Here is a 25,258-nt window from a genome sequence, read left to right as displayed (position 1 = left end):
TCATCGGCGCAAACGAACGCATCAACAGTGAGTTCATCTGGGATGTCGATGTCGATGGCTTGAAGTTCCCCCCAGGCGTTGGTCAGGGATAGAGGCCCTGCACTGTCACCACTCTCGCCGTCAAGTGTACCTTCGTCCAAATCTTCGTCTGGTGAGACCGAAGCGCAATCCGTGCGTGATGCTTGCACGGTGGTGGTGAAGCCCAGGTGCTTGAAGCAGTTCTCAATTAGCGACGGCGATGTTGCAACCCATACGGCGGCCACCATCTTGAAAACACTTTCACGCAAACAGTCACTCACAACACAACTCGCGGCGCTCACGTGTGTGAGGCTACGGAAGTGACGAAATGACGAGCAATGCAGGATATGACTGTGTCGCCCCCTAATGGTGTCGCTGCAAGGCTGCTTAACATAACGATGATATTGTTGCCGTTCTTTTCCTTTTCCGCGATCAACGGAGAATCTGCTTACGGCGTCAAGCTTTTCTCGGGTGCCATTGTAACTTCATCTAAATTTTGCCACCAGTTCCAGTCTTCTCTTCGTCGTTTTGATTGATTCCAAGTGTTGGTGTTGCTTCGCCCTGTTGAGTTCGTCCGACGGCGCCATCTGCACTCCAGCATGATCATTTGCCATCGCCAGCTGCAGTGTGGCCAGGCATGTTGCCGGACACAGACCTCATCGCCAATTTAAGTAAACAAAAATGGCAGTACCCACGCTAGCGCGACAAAAGCAGACGTTTACAAATTTTGAGTGCGCATAACACGCATATGAGCATATTTTCGACAGTTAACCTTTGGCGGGAGGGTAAAATAAGGCCTGCACCGTGGTAGAAAATTTGTTAATGCGGGATCGTTGTCCAAAGACATTTCGTTGCCGCGAAATACGTGATACATGGGCTTCTATGAACGTTCGCCGGGGATCCAGAAATATTTCGTTGCCGCGGGGATTTCGTACTCGCGGGGTTTCGTTATTGCGGGTTTTGACTGTATACTCATCTCCCGGCCATCAATGAGCATGGCAGTAATAGGAGATTTTCCCGGTAATGTCGCAACCACTTGCGATGCAATTTTTCTTTGGACTTCAAATTTGGCAATGTATGTTGTTGCTTGGAACTAGCATTTCTTGGCACCTGCATGGGCAACATATCACTGATTGCCGTTTCACGTTACGATATCATATTGTGATTCCCTTCTTTTTAGGCCAATGATGACATGGATTTGTTTGTGAGAGACCATGATAGTTGGGGTAAAGGAGTCATCAAGAAATGCAAGGTGAGAATTTGGAGTGTCCTTATTATTTGAAGCATTATCCTTATAATGAAACTGTTGCTGGATACAACTTTGGAATTCTGTAGATGTATACATACCTGCCCGAATGGGCGTGCTGACTGACTTCACGAGCCGGGCGGCTGGTGATAATCTTGCCTTCAGAGAACATTGTCGAATGCATGAGTGGGATGATTAAATTAGTCCCGGAGGTGATCCACTGGCGTGTTTCGGCCGCTGAGGTGGGACCTCTTCGGAATCTTGTATCTGACTATGGGCATGTGTTAATAAGTTCTATGTTCCAAGCGAACTTGAAATGAATAGTGACTTTGTCAAATAACTTCGAATCTAAGTCTATTAATACCTATTACATAATGTAAATGAAATTGAGCATATTTGTTGTGAGCCAACTAATCTACACTATATTTCTTCAAATTGAAACAAGGCAAGTGCAAATGTCATTCGTTTTGGTTTAAAGGGAAGTGTAAGCAGCCTTGAGTAGTAGCAGCATTTGACTGTCGGTGAAATGCAAGTGATAAACTGCAAAATATGTTACGTTTTTAAAATTAACTATACTTGGAGCAAATAAGCCGGGTTAGAATCTTTTAATAAAGAGTGATGAAAATATGTGAGGGTAATGTGTTAATTTGACCTTGAAGCGAAGCAGTGTGCACTTGTTTTAAATAGGTCTATTCATTGCAAGGCACCTCTCTACTGCGGTGAAACCATATTTACAATGGTTTACATTTCGTTTATACAGCCTACGCTATACATGTTCATTTCCAATACAGTTGAACTCCTTTATAACAAACATGCACCAGGCAGCAGTTCTTGTCTTTTATGAGCTGTCTCTTATATGTGTAGTACTTTGTATGCCTTTTCTTATCAGCCCCTACTTCACTGTAGACACACTGGTGGTTTTATACCCAATTCTTCGTTATATCTTTGTCTTTTAGAAAGGAGCTCGACTGTACTTCGAAATTTAGAATAATTGAAATTTGTGTCAAAGTGAATTTGAATGCTCTAATATTCGGGAAATTCTCCAAAGTGTTTGAATATTCGCACGTTCCTAAATGCAAGAGACCGTTGGGGGCACATTTGTCACTTACATGTTTTGGCTTCAGTTTTTTAATTTAGGTTCGCATTCAAAGGTATAATTTTTGAAATGGCAATATTTTTGAGGACGTCTTCTTGACTCTTTCCTGCCGATTGTCGTGAATTCGTCACATACCGAAAACCTTCAAGTAAACAAGACACAAAATGCATGTCGCCATTAATAATGGCTGTCGAGTACTCATGGGGAAGGTAGCTTTCAGCACGAAAAATCTAGCGCTGTCTCATCTAAGGTACTTTATGCTAGAACCAATTGTTTTGTAGCTGATGGCAGAGAGTGTGAAGCACATGCAGCAGCTCTTACTTCTTTGTTTTTTCTCGCCAGGTTGACGCAAGTTCTCCCTTCAATAATATTGCTTATTCGGTGTGTATGCACCGAAGGGGTGGGTGACCAACAACACGTTACATAGTTCTGAAGTATGTTTTTTGTTGCAAGGTCCTCGTTTCTGTGGCATATGGAGAATTTGCAAGATACTTAAAAGTATGCATTAAAGCTGGAGAACGAAAACAATTTTTATTTTGTTCGGCAGTTTCATAAGGATTAAATTCCCATGCCTGCCTCAACTTGAACTTGCTCCATGACTACAGTGAAATCTCGGTATAACGAACTTCAGGGGGCCGTGGCAATTTGTTCGTTATTTTGAAATATCTTTATAGTAAAAGCCCAAAAGTTAACCATAAATACTTATTTCCCACTGACCAAAACGACACACCTTTAAAACAGTGGGTCTTTGAACTTGTTTTCCACGAGAAAAAACAATTGCACAAGTGAACACTAAAAAATGCACGTTTACTTGAAGAAGTCTGTGTGATTTTTTTTCTGACGCGTGCAGCACAAACTTAGCAGCGCGAAGGCCTCCAGCTCATCCACATTCCTGTGGTGCGATCCACTTTCTCGCTTAGCAAAAACTGCTTCTGCTTTTCGGTCACAAGCAGAGATGAACTCATTGTAGTAGCACCGCAGCACGAACGCCGACTTGCTTTGTGGACGCGATAAGTAATCATCGAAAAGAGATGAACACGACTAACAAGGCCTCCTGGAGCACATGAAGGGACAAAGATAAGAAAAACCCAAAGCGTATGGCTGTCATCACCTCTTGCGAAGAAAAGAAATAGCTAAAAAAGAAAATTCCTTGCATTTCCTTTTCTCCTTCCTCGCTGTCTCAGGTTTTCCGCGCCCGTGCTTCCTACTCCGCAACTCCCACTCTGCCGCCGACTTTGCCCTCCCATGTTGCCCCCGCCCCTTGCCTCGGCGCTTGTAAACCTGCAGCATCGGCGTTTCAACAAAAAGAAAGAACAGAAAGTTGTCCTTTCGTTTTTTTCCCCTTCGCACCGTCGTGCGTGTTCCGAGAAGCAAGGCGTCCATTCGCTGTGTCGTCTGCTTGCGTACCGCTCCGGTCGTCGCTACGGATTTCAGAACATGAGTTCGTTGTACTGAGGTGTTGTTAATATAACACGGAACTAAATTAGTGCTCGTTATTCTGAAATACGTAGTAGTGAAATACTTGTATACCGAAACTATTGGAAGTTCGCGCAGGATTTTTCAAAAGTTCGTTAATCTGAAAAGTTCAACTATGTGAGGTCCGTTCTACCGAGATTTCACTGTGCGAAGTGGCCTACATATTAAAAGAAAAGCGGCGCACAAAAAGACGGAGACAAAAAAGAGAACCACACACAGCGCTGCACTCACAACTGAAAGTTTAATCCGAGCAACAAGAATTTAAAAAGTAATAGCTGCGCATGACAAGTGAGGTACAACGAGATTAAGTGATACGCTCATCAATAAAAGTGAACTCTTTTTTGTGCAATGTAACCGAGGTCTGGCTTACGCAAGCATCACGTGACTTGTTAATATGATAGGCTTCAGACACCTCACGGGTGAATTGATCGTGGTGCTTAAAAATAATAACAGTGTTAGACAGAAGAGGTGTGCACCCACACGTGGCACAATGCGAAGCCAAATGGGAAGGCGTGCCGTTATGCAAAGAGAGATAGTGCTCCCGCAATCTTTTGTTGATACAGCGGCCCGTCGGTCCCACATAATGAAGGCCACAAGATAAAAGAATGCGGTACACCACCCCCACAGCACAAGGCACATACTTATTTCTATGGTTTACGGCACATTTATTTACATCTGGCTTGTCCTTCTTGTCTAGCTGATTTGACACCAAAGCACATATCTTTCCCAATTTATTGGGTGCCCTAAAAACCACATCAACCACAGCAGTACAAAGACTCTTTTATGTTGAGAGCGATACACTGAGCTTTAAAAACAGTGCCTAGTGGTTTCTGTAAAGATTAGTTGTTTGAGCGCATTTTATTTTTTCCTCCATGCATGCTTTAGGTGTCTCCAGATGCATTCGTCCAGATGGCCCTGCAGCTTGCGTACTACAAGGAGAACAAGAAGTTTGTCCAGACATACGAAGCAAGCATGACGCGGCTTTATCTCAATGGTCGAACTGAGACTGTGCGATCGTGCACAATCGAGGCCACGGAATTTGTCAGGTGAGTCGTGCTTGAATGTAGTGTAAACGGCGCAAAGCAAACATAGGCACCAAAAAGAAAGTTTAGACATGGACTAGCCGACTAACCAAATAGTCCACTCTCCAGGAGTTCTGTTTGATTCCACGTAGCTACCATAGTAGCTTAGCATTTATGGCACGACTTTTGTCTCTAAAAACAGCCTAATTCAAATAGTCAATATTTTTCATTGCCTCATGCTTGGGTGCCGAACTGAGCACACATGTGCACACACGATGGACAGATGTTGACTTTCAAGCAGTTGTTGTCTGATTACAGCTATCATTGGGGCGTTAGCACTGGCAGTATTGCTGTGAGTGGGTACTTTGTATACTCTGTAAGCTTTGCTGTTGCACCTGAAATTAATCGTGTGGTTTACTGCGCTGTTATGTAATGTCAGTGTATGGGTTTGGCATGTGAAACCCCCGATATTATTAAAATTTTCTCTTAATCCGTCTTTTCTAGGGCAATGGTGGAGAACAGTGTGAGTACCGAGGAGAAAATTCGTCTCCTTAAACGTGCGTGTGCCAAACATCAAACGCTCTACCGGGACGCCATGAGCGGCAAGGGTGTCGACAGGCACCTCTTTGCTCTCTATGTTACCTGCAAGGGTCTGAAATATGTGAGTATTGCGGCACTATCAGGACAGCTGTCTTCTTTAGTTTGTTTCAGTGGCTTGTGGTATTAATAGTAGAGCTGATACATACCTGTTTCATACCATTTCCCAAAGCCTATGTTCACAATATAGTTAATAAGGGCTTTTAGCTTGTACGTATACTTTTTTACATTACCGTGTTACCGAATATCAGTTTGCATTTACCGTTTTACCGGAACGTATGTTTTTCAATGTTTTAGCCCCTCATACGTAAGCGTTTACATACATACATAAACGCATATTCCTTTACATTTTCGCAAACCATAAATAGTGATGCTAACTGCATTTAAGCTGTGTTTAATTTACATAAAATGGAATCACTGCTGCAGCGAAATAGCGAGACTTCTTTTTTATCGTGTACAGTATCCTCGTATGCTCAAAAGGATGAAAAATACGAGGTGAGTGCAACGATGGTGTCAACATCTTGTGACACTTCGTGCAAGCACCGTCATGAACATGTTGGCTTACATAATATTTTCGAGGTGAAAATCATTGCAATGTAACTCATTTGTAATAACGCCACAATGTGGTTTTTACACTAGACATACAATGCACAAGGTTTCTGCAATAGCAATTGTGTAATTACCTGTTTCATTAACTCTTTCATTACCACGACGCTTTGGATCATCGATTTCGGCACGTTAAATTTGTTTCTCGTGCACTGAGCACTTTTTTAGTAGTTAGTACAGCCACTCAACTTTCAGAATCAATTTAAATTTGCGCGTTTGGGCAACATAGTGATTTTTGACAGACCTTTGCATGAACCAGTGTGATTGTATTGTTGGAAAAGTGTACTAGGCTGGCGAACTTGGCAAAAGTGCGTGCCCCCTTGTGATTATACTGCAGTAACATCAAAGTTCTGTAATGAAAGGAACCTTTGCTAGTCAAATATCGAATGAAATTGTCAGCTTTGCAAATTTAGCAATAATAATTGCTGGAAATTTATACCAGCTATTCAATAGACAGCTGTTGCTAGGAGTCCCCGCAGGGCGCGGGTTCGAATCCGGGCTGCGGCGGCTGCATTTCCGATGGAGGCGGAAATGTTGTAGGCTTGTGTGCTCAGATTTGGGTGCACGTTAAAGAACCCCAGGTGGTCTAAATTTCCGGAGCCCTCCACTACGGCGTCTCTCATAATCATATAGTGGTTTTGGGACGTTAAACCCCACATATCATCATGTTGCTAGGAGTCGGGGAAAACTTGTTCTAGAACAAATATTTCCGGTGGTCCGATGTATGTTTAAAGTGTCGAGACGGCCTTCTCAGCCAGTTTCCAGCAGCTTTGGTTTTGCTTGTATGTCAGACACAGGGTCGCATATAGTGACACTAGTCCCTTCTATGGCGTAGTTGTCACATGCGCGTAAGAGCGCTGCAAAGCACATGTGCCAGTCAAAACTGTCTTGCAACCCCACCTGAAGTGAGTGAGGACGAGATTAGAGTTCGAGGATGAGAGCACCTCAGCTTCATATCTTATGGAGACGATGTTTTGCGTCAGCCTGAGACTTCCACAGACGTTGATGAGTTTGTTTTGCTTACAGGCTCAAGTTGTCTCTTTTGCTGCAAGTGTGTAGTTGCCTTTGTGCACAATCTTATAGCTACTCTGGTTACGTGCGAGGTCCACACTTCGCTGGGGCGCGGTGTGTTGGTGCCGGCTGCAGAGCTTCTCTTAAAGACAAGAAGGTTCCCAAAGCACATTTTAGCCCTGACAACGTAGCAGAGTGAATCATTTCAGAACTGCGCACGATATTGTTCTTTTTGTAATATGATGTGCAGAGTGCTAAAACATATAGTCGGATGCATATATAGGAATGCCAAGCTCAGCGAAGCAAGGTGGTTTATGGAAAAAGGTGACGCTAGATGATATAGCGAAGTTCATTACACATGTTATTTGTAGAGGAATGATTCACATCACGGGCATCCATTTATACTGGAACACCTGGAAGCTCTTATGCCCAAAAAACAAGAATTGACTGAGAAATGTTACGAGTTCACTTGTGTCTCATGAAAAACCAGGCAATGCTTAGCCGCATGGCTCAAGCTACAAAGCAGCACCTCGGTTCTGATTTTTTTCTTCCATATGAATAGAAATGTTTTGTACATTTGTTTCTTTATACTCTTCCTGGGTCATTTTTCTTTAAAATGTTTATTCTGAATTTTTTGTGTTCTGAATATTTTGGCACATATAGTGTTTTTTCTTGCACTGCTTACCAGCTGGCAACGAAAAATTACATACTTTTATTATTTTTATTCATTCCAAAACATCTTAGTTGCTTTAAAACATGTGTTTTTTTGGAAAGAGCATTTTGTTGCGCAAAATTTGGTATGCTGCAATGCGTGCTGGAGTACCTTTCGAATTGGCAAAAACAATCTTCCAGAGACACATGAAAAATAACCATTTTAGTGCGGTAACGAAAGAGTTAAAGCCCCGCTAGATGGCGCCACCTGTCCCGCCTGTCAGGGGCTCACACGTTTACAGCGTAAATGTTCTAGGCCATTCTAGCCTTGGTAATCCAGCTGAAACAATGTAATTGCTGTTGGCACTCGCACTTCGGCTTATTTTAACTCAAAGGCTCGAGTGTCCGCAATGCGGATTCTGGAGTTCCTACGAATGAAGGTGGATTTTCGTTATGGGGCCGCAAACATAAAGCCTATCCAGCGAGTGTTTTACGTTACGTAAAGGTTTACGTACTGCAGATTCTATCTGGTATCCAGTTACATGGTAATGTAAAGGAGTATACGTACAAAATAAAAGTCACTAGTAAGTGAAACTGTGCAATGTCTTAGTGAATTTAGATTGTACATTTTCGCAGATGCAGTCGGAACCACTTATAACGATTCATGATATAACGATCTATCACTCACCTTATTTACTTGCGGAATCGTCGCGCCTCCCCTTTGCCCAACAAAATTACGTAATTTTTTTTTTTGCGAGTAATTGTCGCACCCTCAAAAATTGCAGCCATAATGTCGTCTGCCCTTTTGAAGCATTGATGATGATAGTGCAAAACAGCGTGGCGCTATTTCTTAAGCATTATGTATGCTATCAATGCATGGAACCCCAATACAGTCCAAACCAAGCCAAAGTGACCAGCGTGTTGCGACATGTTAGCATATGGTGTGAGCCTGGGTGTTATTGTACGTTGTGTCCGTTCTGTGGTTATGCTATGGGTAGATACGGAATCTGCACAGTTGCGTGCGCTCCATATGGAATGCGCGATTACGTCCTCATGAAGTGTGCATTGAGTCTCCTGTAAAAAAAGATGTTGTCGTTATCGCGTTGGCTATCTCGTCCTCGAATTTAAAAGCTTTTCAGCTCTTCAACGTGAGCTTTCGCTTTTGCTGCCACCTTGTGGGCTTGCGCATGCTCGACGGATTTTTGGGAACGTTGATTTTCTGGCTGTGAACCTAAACATTGTATCAAGCACGCTGCTCTTGGATCAGTGCCTGAGTGCGATCTTCTCGACGCCATCTCTTCAGTTTGTCTTGTACAAACTTCCTACGACAACATGCTGAACCATAGGCTAGGCCTAATCACTGTTCGTGATTTTTAGTGGCGGTCAAGGGCGATCATATTGCAGTTTTGTATGGTATCAATGTAGCTCTTTTTGGTGGCACTATTTGAAGAAAAGGGGGCTTGGGAGGTGCTTGTAACAATCAAATGGTGTTTTGGGATTAGATTGCAATGTTTTGGATATGGGGTGCGAGTTTGTGAAATCGAACGATCGGTACTGTTTAGCACACAAATAATTTGCGCCCTGAAGTGTAATTGGCAAATTTCCGCGATGGCGCTGTCTTTTCATTTTTTTTCTTTTTTTTGCGTTCGTTTCATTGGCAACATGAAGGCATCGCCTGCCTCTATTCTCGGACACGCGAGACTGCATGCTCAACACATTTTGCGCTAGTGTAGCTTATGAAGAAGGTTGTTTCGGCTGTAGCGCAGATATTCACGACTTCTGCGACGTATACGTTATCAGTGGCCTGTGCTGTTGTCTGAAGTAAAAATTTCGTAAATTTTACCCATGTAATAGGCACACCCCGAACTTGGAGCCAGATTTTCTGAAAAAAAAAAGTGCGCCTATTATGTGAGTGAATACGGTAAAAATATGCTTGGATGCATATTTTGAAATTCTAACCTATGTGGCTCATGGAAATAATTAATGCCAGACAAACTGGTGGATTTAATTAGACATCAGATTTAAAAAGGCATTGTTAAAATGGATGATTGGGTGAGTTGGTGATTCAAGATTGCTTGAAATATGAGCACGTATGTAGACAAGGACAAACTAAGGTGCTTGTCGTTACCGTGCTAACTACGCGGCTGACTTACTACCTTGACTAACGTCCTTTCTACATGATGCGCTCTTATTCCAGGCATTATTAAAAGAATACTGACACAATTTTGAGACACAATGAAAGGGACATTTCTCGCTATCTTGGTACGCGGTGTCACCGCTTTCCACACACCGGAGTCGGACAACACGTATAAAGTATTTTACTTTGAGTTTGAAGTTTTCATTGTTGAGCATCTGTAAATCAGCCGTACTGCAACGGGCATTATCCTGGTGAGTTGATACAGTTCCCGCAAGATTGCGAGCGCTGCTCCTGCATGGTGTCTAAATTGCAGAATTACTGTGAGCATCACTGGATGATAATTGACGCAATTTTCTTTACATGAGCAGATAACAGATTTTGTTCTAGTATGTTGCAAGTTGGTCTCCCCATGACGTCACATTATTATGACACGTCACTGTGATGATGCCTTCACGATATCAAACCGATAGTGTTTTTAATGCAGCAATAATAATGATGCACTATGTATTTCCAGGTGCCACAATACTCGTTTCGTGTTTTTCTGATACAGTATTTTTATTTCGAGCAGGAACCGGAAAATTTGTAAAACTTGTGTCAATACTTCTTTAACATCATGAGCATTCATCTATATATTGGAGTACCAACAGACTCTTGTAAAAAAAGATGTAAAAATTGTGTGATAGAAGCATAAGTGCTCCTGTGTCTCGCGAAAAATCCGGAAATGCTTCATCACATGACTCGAGCAATGAAGCAGTACCTCAGTTGATTTTTTGTCATTGTGAATAGTATAGTATAGTGTATTGTATAGTGTATTGTATAGTGTATTGTATAGCGTCAGTATAATATAGTTCATTGTGAATGATATATGGCATTGATATATGGCACAGGCAGGAGCACCAGTGAAAGAAAAGAAGGAAGAGTGTTGTTGCTGCTCGCGCTTGCTCCGCTTGACAGCTGGTCGGCTTTACCTCTGTGTTTCCCCCAATAAAAGTGTCTTCGGCTCACTGCTAAAGGCGTACTAACAAGTGATGGAGAGTGCTGGGTCCATTTTCCATCCTGGAACTTCGCAACCGAACTCTACCTTCGCCTGGTGTCCCGGTGTCCCGAGAGAGCGAGACCCAGTCATCTTCAGCGGCACCGATGAGCAGGACGTCGAGGACTGGCTCTCTTCGTACGAGAAAGTAAGCGTCAATAATAGGTGGGACGAAAAGGACAAACTTGGCCGCGTCCACTTTTACCTGAGAGGAGTAGCGGAGCTCTGGTTCAAAAACCATGAAGCTGAGCTTACCGACTGGGCCACTTTCAACATCACCTTCGCGGACGTGTTTGGCCGACCAACAGTGCACAAGCTCCGCGCAGAACAGCGCTTGCTTGATCGCGCCTAACTGTCTGGATAGGGTTTCACGTCCTACATTGAGGACGTTGTGGGCCTCTGCCGTCGCTACAATCCTGACATGTCCGAAACAACAAAGGTCAAACATATTATGAAGGGCATCGAAGATGATGCCTTCCACATGCTAGTGGCGAAAGACCTGCGAACAGTTGCGGAAGTTATTCAGCATTGCCAAAACTACGATGAGTTGTGAACACAGCGCATTTCAACGCGGCGCCCTACTTTCGACATGACGACCACGTCACTATTAACCATTGGTGCAGTTTCACCGGAACAGACGGTATTGACGCCACAAATCCAACAGGTCATCCGAGAGGGAGCAGCTCGCCTAGTTGTCTCTTGCGCCCTTCCTTCCCAGCAATACTCACGGGCTGACCTCGTGGCTGCGCCAAACCATCGAAGAGCAAGTCTGCGAGGCACTCTCGTCCACGTACCAGCCACCGCCTGTGTCCGCTCCCCTAACTTACGCTGAGGTCGCGCGAAGGCCGGCACATGTGCCATCAAACGTCGTCGACTCTGCCCACCAAACGAACGGCTTTTACGCAACACGCGTACCATCAGGCTCGCATGTTCCCCTTTCCCGCCATCCTTCAATGCTTCCCAACAATCCTTGGTGCACACCGGATAACAGACCCATCTGCTACTACTGTCATCTGCCTGGCCATGTTGAGCAGTTCTGTCGCTGGCGCGTCCCTCATCCACATACCATCGATGAAACGTATGGCTACGTGCACAAAGAGCCACCATAGGCGCTGCCTCTCGATGCTATTTCGAATATCCCTCCACCGAGCCGCCGCGCCTTCAACCAACACCGATCGCCCTCCCCACGCCGACGTTCGCCTTCGCCGATGCTTCGGCGTGTACCACCTGCCCGAACGGAAAACTGACCATCGCAGTTCCGGAGGCAAGAACTGCGCCACCGTCGAACTCTACAAGGCCTTGTCCTCTACCCACTAACGAAATAACTGTTTTTATTTAAGGTGTTGTCGTTCAAGCATTAATCGATACTGGAGCTGCTGTGTCTGTATTGAGTGAAGCAATGTGTTGCAATGTGTCACCGATAAAATAAAAGGGGCAATCGACCAAGGCTTCGTAGTTGGCGGCGTATTCATAGATTTAACGAAAGCTTTTGACACAATTAATCACAAAATTCTTATACATAAACTTGAATCGTATGGCATAACTGGCCCTGCACTTCAATTTATATCTAGTTATCTCTGCAATCGCACTCAAGTTGTTCAGATTGACGGTAAAGTTTCAGCAGCTAAGAAAGTAAATCAAGGTGTTCCTCAGGGCTCGATCCTTGGCCCGCTGCTCTTTTTGCTATTTATTAATGATCTACCTAATGTTTTGACCGCTACAGATTGTATCTTATATGCAGATGACACGACCATTTTTACTTATGCTAACAATGTCGATGAGCTACAACGAAACATTAACGTGGATCTACATAATATAAGTTCCTGGTGTCGAATGAACATGTTAAGAATTAATCCATCAAAAACCGTTTTTATAGTTTTTCATTCCTTCCCGACTGTACTTTCAAAATCTATATCTGTGCGTCTGGACGATAATTTAATTCCCATGTCTGACAGTACAACGTTTCTCGGTGTAGTTCTTGACCGGCATATGAAATTCAATCTTCATGCGCAATCACTCCTTCGCAAGATAACCTTTGGAATACGCGCCATAATCAAAACTCGTTCATATTTTCAGCCACACATAATCCACTCCCTTTATCACGCACATATTCACAGCCATTTATCTTATTGCATATCAGCCTGGGGTAACACATATTTGACCCACCTCAACCAACTACAACGCCTACAGAATCAAGCACTTCGACTCATGACTTTCAGCCATTTCTTAACCAATGCAACGCCACTTTATCAGAATTTAAATATACATCCTCTTTATCACCTCTTTCAGCTGAAGTTATCAGTTGTGATGTATAGGCTTTTTCGCGGTAATGTGCATATAGATGGCATTGTCTTGGAAGGCCTTGTAAATAATAATATTACTAGGTTTTCTGAGCTTGATAACCGCCTTCTGCCTAAAGTTCGCACAAACTACGGCAAGTTCACTACCACATTTACGGGAATCAAGCTGTGGAATTCCCTTCCTTACGTAATAAAATCATCAACCACAGAGCATGCATTCAAAACCAAGTAAAGAAATATTTTTTGCAACAGTTGTCTTCATCTTAGCAACTGCTTTTTAATGTAGTGATAACAATTGCTACATGTTATATTGTCCTTACGTTTTGTATTATAACTTGCGCTTGTTTGTTCTTCAGAGTTTTCTTTTTTGCCTTGCTAAACATATATGTATTTTCTACTTTCGTTTTTTCGCACTGTGCTTTTTTTTTTCTTACTGAAGATACCGTAACAACTGAATGTTGTATATTTTGTTTCTTCTCCCGTTAACATCATGTATGGGAGCCCCCCTGACAGTTTCCAACTTTGGGGCTCCTTGTGTGTATTACCAATCCTGTACACACTTTTCTGTAAACTGACATCGTTGTTGAATAAACTTGAATGAACTTGAATGAAAGTTAAAGAAAGTTAGGATTCCGCTCTCTAGCTTCTCTCTGCGTACGGCAACCGCGCATCAAGTAAACCCTTCAATGACGTGCACGGCTCGGCTATTCATCCGGGACGTTCTGTACGTGGTCGAATTCATCGTTTTTCCATACTGCCCGCATGACGTGATATTAGGCTGGGACTTCCTTTCCACTCATGCCGTTGTTGATTGTGCCCGGACCGAAATGGAATTATCATCACTCGCCGATGACGATTCCAACAAGCCTTTCATTTCTCGTGTTGTCGCCGCAGAAACTGATATCCCACCCATGTCTTCGGTTATTGTGCCGATCTCCTGCAACCATGCTGCTTTTTCGAACGTCATGTTCCCGCCGTCTGAAGACTTCACTTCTCGAAAAAACGTTCTTCTACCTTTTGCTCTTCTGATGGTCGAAAGCACTTCCCCAACCATTTACGCCACGAATCTCCTTTCAGTGCCAGCCAGATTATTCAGTGGCGAATGCATCGGCCGTTTTGAGGACATTGATTGTGTTTGCACCTGTCAACAGCTCGATCGTGCAACAAGTCTTTAGATCGCCAGTGTTACTCCCGCTCCCACGTCCACCACATCTTCCTTGGACGCCTTCCTTCCATAGATTGATTCGGACCTTCCTGATGTCCAACGAACCCAGCTCTTGACACTTCACGACCGCTTTTGGGCGTCTTTTGACTTCAAACAAACCAATTTGGGCCGAACATCTGCAATTGTTCATCGTATAGACACCGGCGCCCACGCACCAATGCGTCAGCATCCATATTGGGTCTCTCACTCTGAATGCCAAGTTATTGGCGATCAAGTGTCTGATATGCTCAATCGTGGCGTCATACAGCCGTCCAACTGTCCGTGGGCCTCCCCAGTGGTACTGGTCAAAAAGAAGGACAGGAGCATCTGATTCTGTGCTGATTACAGGCGCCTTAACAAGATCACGCGCAAAGATGTTTATCCGCTCCCCAGAATTGACGACGCTCTCGACTGTTTGCAGGGAGCAGAGTTCTTTTCCTCACTGGATCTTCGGTCGGGATACTGGCAAGTACCCATGGATGAATCTGACCGCGCCAAGACTGTGTTTGTAACTCCGGGCGGCTTGTACGAGTTTAACGCGATGCCGTTCGGTTTTTGCAATGCCCCTGCCACCTTCGAGCGTCTGATGGACAACATACTTTGAGGCCTCAAATGGCAGACGTGTCTTTGCTATCTGGACGACGTCATCGTTTTTTCAAAAGACTTTGATACCCATCTTCTTCGCCTTGCAAGTGTCCTGGAATGCCTCACACAGGCTGAGCTCCAACTAAATTTGAAAAAGTGCCATTTTGCCGCCCGGAAGCGATCCATCTTAGGGCATGTTGTCAGCAAGGATGGTGTTCTACCTGACACTGCAAAACTTCGTGCCGTCAACCAGTTTCCTAAGCCATCGACACTAAAGGAACTCTGCAGCCTTATCGGCTATGTTCATACTCTCGTCGATTCCTCCATAATTTTGCATCCATAATAGCCCCTTTAACATGGCTACACTCTGACAGTGAATGAATTTCGGCGTGGTCTTCCGCTTGCGATGACGCATTTGCAAAACTACATCATTTGCTGACATCTCCACTGATTCTCTGTCACCTTGACCCAGATGCTCCTACCGAAATCTACATTGACGCTAGTGGAGTCGGTCTTGGCGCTATCCTTGCTCAACGCAAGTCTGGCTTCGACAAGTACGTGGTTTCTTATGCCAGTCGCACTCTTTCTAGGGCTGAAGAGAATTATTCGGTCACAGAAAAGGAATGTCTGGCCATCGTTTGGGCAATCACGAAATTTCGACCCTACGTCTATGGCCGTCCATTTGACGTCCTGACTGATCACCACGCCCTCTGCTGGTTATCGTCACTAAAAGACCCGTATGGCCGTCTGGCTCGTTGGGCATTGCGTCTCTAAGACTATGATATTCGTGTCATCTACAGGTCGGGCCATGACATTCAGATGCCAATGCTTTTCCCCGCTCTCCACTGCCCCATGAACATGAAAGTGCGTCTGTTTCCAGTCTCGATGCCGCGGCACCTTCGTTCACTGACATGCACTCCGAGCAGCGCCAAAACGCTTGGATAGTCTCTATGATAGAGGTACTGTCTCAGCCACCCCAAGGTACCGCCACTCGTTCACTACGATGTACAGCTAGACATTTCGCCATCCGCGATGAACTCCTGTATTGTCCGAACTACCTTTCCGACGGCCGCAAGTGGTTGCTTGTGATTCCTCGCCACCTACGTGCTGCTATTTGCGACTCCTTTCACGCAGATCCTCAATGCGGCCACGCTGGTGTGATAATTACTATTACGGTACTATTGGCGCGGAATGTACCGATTTGTCCAACAGTACGTACGTTCGTGTTCTAAATGTCAACGCTGAAAAAGCCCACCGAACATAGTCAATGGACAACTGCAGCCGTTGCCTTGTCCATCTCGACCTTTTGATCGCATTGGAATTGACTTGTATGGTCCCCTTTCCTACACTCCTGACGGAAACCGCTGGGTGGTTGTTGCTATCGATCACTTGACATGCTATGCTGAAACTGCTGCGCTGCCAGAGGCCACATCACGTGAAGTTGGCTTGTTTATCCTTCACAATCTTGTTCTTTGCCATGGCGCGCCTCGTGAGCTACTCAGCGACCGCGAACGTACATTTCTTTCCGAAGCTGTACAAGCCCTTCTTCGTGAATGCAACGTTGTGCATCGGACAATCAGCGCGTACCAACCGCAAACGAATGGAATGACCGAACAGTTTAACCGCACACTGGGCGACATGCTGTCTATGTACGTATCCGTTGACCACACGAACTGGAACCACATACTCCCCTTTGTTACTTACGCTTACAATAGTGCCACTCAGTCTACGACAGGATTCTCTCCGTTCTTTCCCCTCTACGAGCGCGAACCTTTTTCATTCATGGACACGATTCTCCTGTACCATCCTGACGCTTCAGAATCCACAACACTATCCGAAGTCGCCACCTATACGGAAGATTGCAGGCAACTCGCACGTTTCTTAACCGCACAAGATCAAGTGTACCAGAAGGATCATCACGATGAAAACCGGCCCCCCTAGTCATATTCACCTGGCACGTTGGTATGGCTTCGCGTTCCCTTATCTGCTCCTGGTCTTTCCACCAAGCTACTGCCGCAGTACGAAGGCCCCTACCGAGTCCTATGTCAGTCCTCACCGGTTAACTATATTGTTGGGCCGGTTCAACTATCGACAAATCGACGCCGTCGTGGTCGCGAGACTGTTCATGTTGATTGATTGAAACAGCACTACGACCCACCTATCCTACCCGGTCCATAGGTCGCCAGGATGGCTCCTTTTCTGGGGCGGTGTGATTTGTAGCATTGATATATGGCACAGGCAGGAGCACCAGTGAAAGAAGAGAAGGAAGAGTGTTGCTGCTGTTCGCGCTCGCTCCGCTTGACAGCTGGTCAGCTTTACCTCTGCGTTTCCCCCAATAAAAGTGTCTTCGGCTCACTGGTAAAGGCGTACTAACAACAGAAACATTAACAGTGTGTAGACTAGAGTATATAATAGTTTCGTAAGATTCCTTCATTTATTTCCAAAATGAATATTTTGAATTTCCTCTTTTTAGAGTATATAGTGTTTTTTATTGCTCTGCTTGTAAGCTGGCAAGAAATTTCAAATTTTTATACGTTCCAAAATATTTTTGTTGTTCTACAACTTATAGTACTTTTTGGAAAGAGCATTTCATTACGCATAATTTTGTACACAATGCATGCTGGATTACTTTTCAAACTGGCAAAAATGTTCTTTCTGAAACATATGAAAAAGACCATTGTTCTCGCAGTAATGAAAGAGAGTTTAAAAGTATGAATATGTTTCTGATGTATTCTTTAGTCGCAAGTTCACCTAGGTCTGCTGTTTGATCGTTTGATCCGGGGCTGAACATGTTGTCTTGTGTACTTTTCATGCAGGAAAGTGAATTTCTGACCAACGTGCTTATGCGTCCCTGGACATTGTCCACAAGCCAGACCCCTCACACACAGCTGGATTACTCTCCTGATGCAGACCTGGAAGTGTTCAGGAACAAGGCAAGTCTTTACTGCTCATTGAAGGGGTTGGTTGCACAGGATGAGAGTATATTTCTTTTCGGGCCTATAGCAGCACACATTAGTAGCCCCCCAAAACATCGCATGTCCCGTTTGTTCTGGTAAAGCGTATGAATATGGCATGTATCGCACTTGTGTATAATAAGACGGCTTTAACCCTGTGCATTGGTGCTTCTGAAACAATGTAATGCTGTGACCTTTCTGATGCACAAGATGAAGTACTAACTTGTAACTCTTTCCCATTTTTTGGTATCTGCAATTCAAAAAGCTCGTATTTCATGCTCAATGATGGTGTAATCTTACCAGAGCATAAAAATTTCAGATGCAGTGAAACCCTGTATATACATACCTGCCTGGGACGGTGGGGTAACTACACATTAAACGTACTACGTATTAACCACCAGCTACAAATTTGCATCTCCTGACATGCACCATCACGGCCAACAATAAAATAAATTCAGTGCCACAAGAAATACTACCTAAAGTGGCCTCCGCAAAGCCATTTCTTTCTTTTTGCCAAAGTGCAGAAAATATTCTGACTCTCGCACGACCACCCGATAGCATGTGGTGGTGACGCCAAGGAGCACTTCGAAACTGCTGCGGGGTCCGGGATACGCAGCATGTTACAGCGACAGAACGGGTACAATGGACCGGACTGTCCCTGATACAGTTGTTTTGGTGTCTGCTTCTAAGCGAAAACTAACGCGTGTCTCTTTTAAAACGCAGTACGGTCGCAGAGAGCCAAGTCGTTTGCTGCATGGCTAGTTCCGTGCAGGGCTTCGCTTACTGTGCACACACTGTGACTGCCAATCTGCTTGCTGTAGAGTACGCCCACTCTGCTACAGGTCACGCACAAATGCGGCTAGTAGCCTGCTGGGTTTACGCGGCAACGACGAGCTTTCCACAAGTAATGCGCTCTCCGTGATGCTCTAGAAGTCCTGGCAGTGGACAGAGGCGTTTGGGCAGTTTCTCAATAAAAGGGTGCAGAATGGTCCCAACAGCGCTACGCTTTCTGTACGGTGGGCGTGTTGGCATAATGCAGCAAGATTTCTCGGTGCCCGTGACCTGCTTGTGTTTCTGGAAAGCAGTGCGCGCTTGAACACAGTCCCGCACAATGAAGTGGCAGCGATTGGCGGCCCAGCGTGTTCAGTTACAAGGCCTAAAGTGATGTTATGCCACACATGTGCCCGAACAGATAACGAGGGATGCTTAATGTGATAAGGCTTTTCGTTGGCGATAAGTCATACCGGTGCATTTGTGCAGGGTCGCCACGTTGCCTTCATTTTTTCCCGATGATTACTCGCAATGTCATCGGCGCAATCATGCGGAAGTCAAAATCGCTGATCTCCGCACTTATCAACATGATAGAAAACTGTTCACAACACATTGTGGCATCATCAAGTGCAGCGGCGCAGTAAGGTTTTGTGGGTTGAAATGTTATCGCAGTACCCAGTTAGTACACACTAACCAGTAGGCATAAGCCGAACACTACGGCTTAAGCGGTCTGCAAATGCATTAGTTTTTGTGAGACTTGGTTGGGGATTTGTTGCAACTACGTTTTAACTGTTAGTGCGCTTAAAGCAGGTGCATACTAACGAGGTTTGATTGTACTCACAATATCTCCTTCAAATTTAACGCCCCGTTATTGGTTATTCTACAGAATTCTGTAGGTCTAGACTGAGTATTGGCATTGAAACATGCATTCCATTCTAAAAAGCTGTGATCTCTGCCTTAAACTGCTTCCTTGTGGTATACTGCTTATAGCGTAGTTCAAGTGCTAGCATAAGCGTTGTGTGCAAAAACCAAAGCTTGTAGTGACACTTCAGAGTGCCATTCTCGTTTCTGCATTTTGATAAGGGAAAAAGAAAACAAAATGCCCGTGAACCTATTATCTTAGAGTTTCTCACAAACTCGCCTAAAGGGAAATCTGCAAGGGAATAACGAGATATGTGAGCTTCGAACTTGACTCAGATTTGCATACGTCGAAGACGCGTCTCGCCTGACGTTATAATGATTGATTTCTTAGTAAAAGAGCACGTAATAAGCTATTTATTTTTGTCATTGAACAGAAACCTGTTTTACTTAACACTGAAACTTTCTGCGTCGATGTACAATTTTACGAAGCAAAAGAAGTAACCAACGGCCACTAAACTCGGCAGGCAGACAACTAAGTGAGCGTTCACTCGCACACTTTTATGTCGTCTGTTTCTTTCTTTCCCCATTTGATTGTGCCGTCAAGGTGAGCGGACTTTTATTTTAGAGTATAATACGCGTGAATGAGATCTGCTTATAAACAATTTGTTTTAGGGAAGCTTTATTTACACAGTCGTATTCGCTTTTGAGCCGAAGCCTCGCTCAACACCAGCCAACAAAAGCCTCGCAGACACATATACGGTCATTCCCAGCGCTTCAATGAGGCTCCTTAAAGGGGCCCTGCGACACTATTCGAGCACATATTTTTTATCGGTTCTGCTGGTGCTGTGGAATGCGCCGATCTTGTTGCGCACATGGCAACGGTGAAATCGGCGCTGTTATAATTTAAATTCATAGTACAAACTACCGTGACTTCAGACTACAGAGACACACATCGGCTATTTTTGTTATGGGAAGTGACATCGTGTCACGTGACATGACGACAAACACCGTTTGTTTTTGATTGGTTTGATGTGAGAAATAGCGTGCAATATTCATATGGTGGTAGCTAGGCTGTACGAATGAATGCTAAAAACAGTAAAAACCTTTTTTATGCTTTCTCAGAAAGAAATCATTCCTGTTTGAAATGATGTATTTTCAGAACAATGAACAGAACACTTAGCCTGCGAACGAGGCTATGGTAGGGCGGCAAACGCATGCCACATTTTTAGCGGGCCATAAATGCAACAGGTAGTGGGCGCCGGCGTTGCTCTAGAACGCTTCTTGCTTGTAAACCGAGAAGTGACCCCGCCCAAAGAGTATTTGTGTATCTTACACAGCGTGACCGTGGGAGCGTCTGCTATCCGACGCACATGGTTCGTAGTAACTATGCTAAAGATGCCGTCAGAAAGAGTGGTAGCAAGGTATTGTGTGAAAGCCACCATGAGGTGACGTTTTGACGTCAGCACGTGAGTGAAATTTGAGAGAGAACGTTACTCGTCGTCTGCTCGAGTTATGAACTTTGAGGACTCATAACTTCACTTTCCGTGCACCAATTTTCATCATTCTTGTTGCATTCGTCTGAGTAATCATCGCTACACGCATTTCGGTGCTAAATAAGGTTGTCCCAAAAGTGTCACAGGGCCCCTTTAAGAAATTCGCATAGACGGTGGCGTCGCACTTCCCTCTAGGTATGTTTGTGAGAAGCTCTATGCCTATCACGTACATTGTCTGGAACACCAGCCGGCCAAAGGTAATTCTGTGTGTTTCACTTCAGTGCCTATAATTGTAACTGCTTCAGTGCATGTCGTCCCATCGATCAATAAATCAACCAGTCCGTCAATTGGGGAATCTGGAATTTGTTCATCACCTACTCTGCAGATTTCTCCAGGAGGTGGTTTCGGACCAGTGTCCGACGACGGCTATGGAGTGTCCTACATCTTTCCGAACAACTCCAAGATCTTCTTTCATGTTTCGTCAAAGAAATCCTGTGCTAGCACAAATTCTGAGAGGTTTGTGAAGACACTAGAAGAAAGCATGGACGAAATGAAGGCTCTGTTTGGGCTTTAAAGCAGAGGGTAGGTACTACACGAACAAGAACCTCATCGCAACCAAACAGAGCCCCTCTCGTCGGTCATGACGCCGTTAAATGTTGTCGAAGGTGGTTCATTGGGGCTTTTTGCAAGAGAGCCCTCTTGTCTTCATCCTTGTGCTGGACTTTCTTGCAAAGTTAGAAGTTTTAAGCTTCTAACATGTTTTAATGAATGGCATAATGATAAAAATGTTGTAGTGTATGCTGCTCCCCTTGTACCAGCAGATTACGAATGTCGATCAATCTTTTTTTTTTTTTAATGGTGATGGTGGGAGTGGAATTGATTTTAAAGATTTACTCAGGATGTGCTCTTGTAACTGCCATCAAAGTGCAAATGCCTGGTTGATTTCTGTACATTATGTATGATCACTGTAACCCACTCCTAGTGAGGTGTCAAAAAGCTCTATAGAGCAAGGAGATGACTTTCCGTGGTGATTCGGTGACACTCTTGAATGGCATTTTGTCCCACGCAATGCCTCGGTACTCTTTCCAACAATAGCTATTGTAATGTTGTCCTTGGCATTTTCTGCCATTCTTATGAGCAGGCTGCATAGTTGTCCTATACATTTAAGGCCATATAGTATACTAACAATGGTCGAAGAGTGTAGAGCATACAGTGAAAAGCCAAATTTAACAAGGTACATCAGTCTTAGGCAATTTTTGTGTTCGCACAATCGAAGTGCATGAATCAAGGTAATCATAGTTGACCTGTTCATTGTTTACTCCCAAAGTATCATGTCGATTTGAAATTATCGATGCTACACTTTTCTTTAGCGCATTTCACTTGCGGTAAATTCATAAGCATCACACTATCGTGCTTACTGCATAGCTTTGCTTATTGAAGGCTGCTTTTAATTAATATTCTTAAATTAAATGCTTGGTTATCTAAGTGGAGGATGAAATAGCAAGCTCAGAATGCCTTGGTGAAAGAATGGGAAACTTATGATGAACAAGGTATGCATGTTCTGGAAGATTTTATGTTTTGCTCGATTTTTTGCTTAGGCTACGTCAAAGTTATTAGGGTAACAAGCAATTAAAATTATTTTGTATATAGGGTTTCAGTCACCTTTTAATTAAAGGGTACAGCAGTTCTGTAAGTTCCTTTTTTTGTAGCCATGTTTTCTTTTCTTGCACTTGACAAAAAACAAAAGAAAAGCTGTATACTGTGAGCAACAGCTTTGTTCAAGAGAACAAAGTAGCAAGACAATTCATTTGCTGGGAAAGTACTTGCTTTAGTGAAGTTTTGACTTGCAAGTAGTCTCTGGGCTCTGCTGACTTTCTGCCGGCAGCCATGTACAATGCATTTTAGCTTAGACACGAGCTTTTTGCACACTTGCTGCTTTTAAAGTTTTACTTTTCTGCAAAAAGACTGTGCCTCTACACTGTGCGAGACGGTTTGAGGGAACACTAGAGTGCACAGCTTGCACTGTGAAAAGGTCCCAGCTGTGGCTACTTACAGAAACAGAGTAGATGCACTGTTAGGTGAGTACAGAGCATTCAGTGCCACTTATAGCGAAATGTCTGCTGTTGCTAGCTTTCACTGAATTTCAGTACCAATGAACGATAGGCTCATGCCCCACTATCTCAAATTTTCTTTACGAGTTGACTACACTGTACATGCTTGACGTTGGCTACACCCCACATTTCTTAACTTGTGATGGACTGTACTTGTGATGCGGTTCACGGGTGCATTGTGACTGAAGTTGCTGTTGTAGTATTAATTACTATCTAAGGTGGCTTTATAGTCTACAGTACATTTGTCTATTATGAAGTAAAATGTGTTGTAAGTGTTTTAATTTTAGGAGTAAAACCAAAGGCAGTGGGTAGGTGCTGTGCTATGGGGAGGCACACGTAGCAGTTCAATGCAAACATAGAATTTTTGGCCATTTAATTGCTGCTGGCTTTTGGCTAAGTACCACTCGTATTCTTTTTGACTCGCACAAAAGTTTTATATCTTGAAGTATATTTTTTTACACCCTTAGCGGCAACTTTCTACTTTGGGAGTTGTTACTGCATTCTTCCTGGCTGGAGGGGGTGCAGCTTTACCAGCCATTTTTATATTGTGATTTTAGATGCAATGACTGTTGTTTGTTGAAATGTTTGTACGAGTGATGCAGTGCATGTTTACATTTGTGTGTTTATACAAATGTGTTGCTTGTTGACTCGGCGAGTGTAGGTTCTCAATATTCTTGCTCACATTTCTGTAGAGGTCTGCGTGTGTTTTAGGCAAGCATGACAGAATACCAATCCAAAGCCATGGCTTGATTGTTGTGTCCTTTCTCTCTCTCTATTTTTTAATTGTGTGAAGTGTAGTGTAAATGGTTGAAAGGACAGTAACTTCCGTACGTGTATAATCCGTATTGTGTGTCTCGAGCCTTTTTTGTGTATATACATTATGTGACGGCCTACTCACTGATGGCACGTGCTTTAAGCTAACAGTGTTTGCATAGTGATGACTGTAATAAAATCATGGCAAGCTAAAACGATTTGTGTCAGGTGTAGTTGTTTTTTCCTTGTGAAGTGTTGGCTATTCTTTCATTGGTCTGCTAGTGATTGCAATGTTCATCTGCTAACCGAGCGTGCTCTCGTGACTTGGTGGCAGTGGGGCATTGTGCTGCTAAGCAAGGTTGCAGACTCAATTCTCTATCGCTGTAGTTGTGTACTAATTGGAGCAGAATGCAGAAGTGTTTGTATATACTCAGATTTCTTGGGAAATAAAAAAGATCACCAGATGGTGCACTATAGCCATGCGTCTCGTACCTCACTGTGCACTTCTGGGGGCGTAAGGCTAAACTATTTCAGTCCACAGGTTACTGATGAATCATTTTAGAAACAGTTAAGCACTAAAAAAATGCTTTTTACATGTATCATTATAACCATTTTCATTATGCACTGCCAAAGGGCACTTTTAACTTCTGCGGGCATGTGCAAAGACATGTTTACCTGGATGTGAGAGTTAGTGATGCAATCCACTTGAAACGTGCGGTAAGCTACTATGTGTAGGCATAATCAGTGATGGTTGTCTGGGAATCATGGGTCAGTATTGCTCAGGTAGGATTGCAATTAAGAACTTTTTGAATTTTGAACATTATAATGTGCTGTGGAGATGCTCCATGTATGTCTGGAATGCTATGGATAAAAGCATTAAAACTGGTGCTACATTTGCTTCTTGTTGGTTGTCTATCATCATACGCTCTGCAGTGCAGTGTCTTGCAGTAAAATCTACGGTAGAATGTTATGGAACGGCAGCCACGGTGAGCTGCAGTGAATTATATTGTTTTTCTTGGTACTTTGGTGGAGTGGTAACGAAGTAGCCCTAATGAGGTACAGTAAATTGGAACTGAGGATTTGCAAATGCCAATTATGTTGTTTTTTGGAAGAAGAAAGAGAAAGCGCTCCTAAAACTGGGATTTAAAGAAATACCGATGGGAAACATTAAATCAGTTAAGGCTGGTAGTGGGCTGATTATTATAGCAGAAAGTGAAGGTCCAAATATGGCCACTACCATTTTACCAGAAGGTTAAAGAACACACTTTTTAAAATGGACAAGAATGACACGATGCTCTCGCTTTACAGTAAGATCACTGATCATTTTACTTTA

The 25,258-nt window shown here is 43.8% G+C and overlaps 1 protein-coding gene across 3 annotated transcripts in view; it reads left to right on the top strand.

Annotated features, from left to right (window-relative positions):
- LOC119172007 (carnitine O-palmitoyltransferase 1, liver isoform) overlaps positions 1–24,823 on the top strand; it is a 149,116-nt gene extending 124,293 nt beyond the window's left edge. For all 3 annotated transcript variants that reach the window (XM_037422961.2, XM_037422962.2, XM_075892815.1), the window contains 5 exons: positions 1,199–1,270; positions 4,722–4,882; positions 5,363–5,519; positions 17,799–17,915; positions 21,447–24,823. In XM_037422961.2, the coding sequence (XP_037278858.2) occupies positions 1,199–1,270; positions 4,722–4,882; positions 5,363–5,519; positions 17,799–17,915; positions 21,447–21,635 (696 nt within the window). In that variant the 3' untranslated portion in view covers positions 21,636–24,823. The remainder of the gene's footprint in view (positions 1–1,198; positions 1,271–4,721; positions 4,883–5,362; positions 5,520–17,798; positions 17,916–21,446) is intronic.
- The last annotated feature ends 435 nt before the right edge of the window (positions 24,824–25,258 follow it).

This window comes from Rhipicephalus microplus, chromosome 4, assembly GCF_043290135.1.
Source record: "Rhipicephalus microplus isolate Deutch F79 chromosome 4, USDA_Rmic, whole genome shotgun sequence".
NCBI lineage: Eukaryota > Metazoa > Arthropoda > Arachnida > Ixodida > Ixodidae > Rhipicephalus > Rhipicephalus microplus.
Note: the sequence above shows the minus strand (reverse complement) of the source record. Positions and strands in the feature narration are given on the sequence as shown.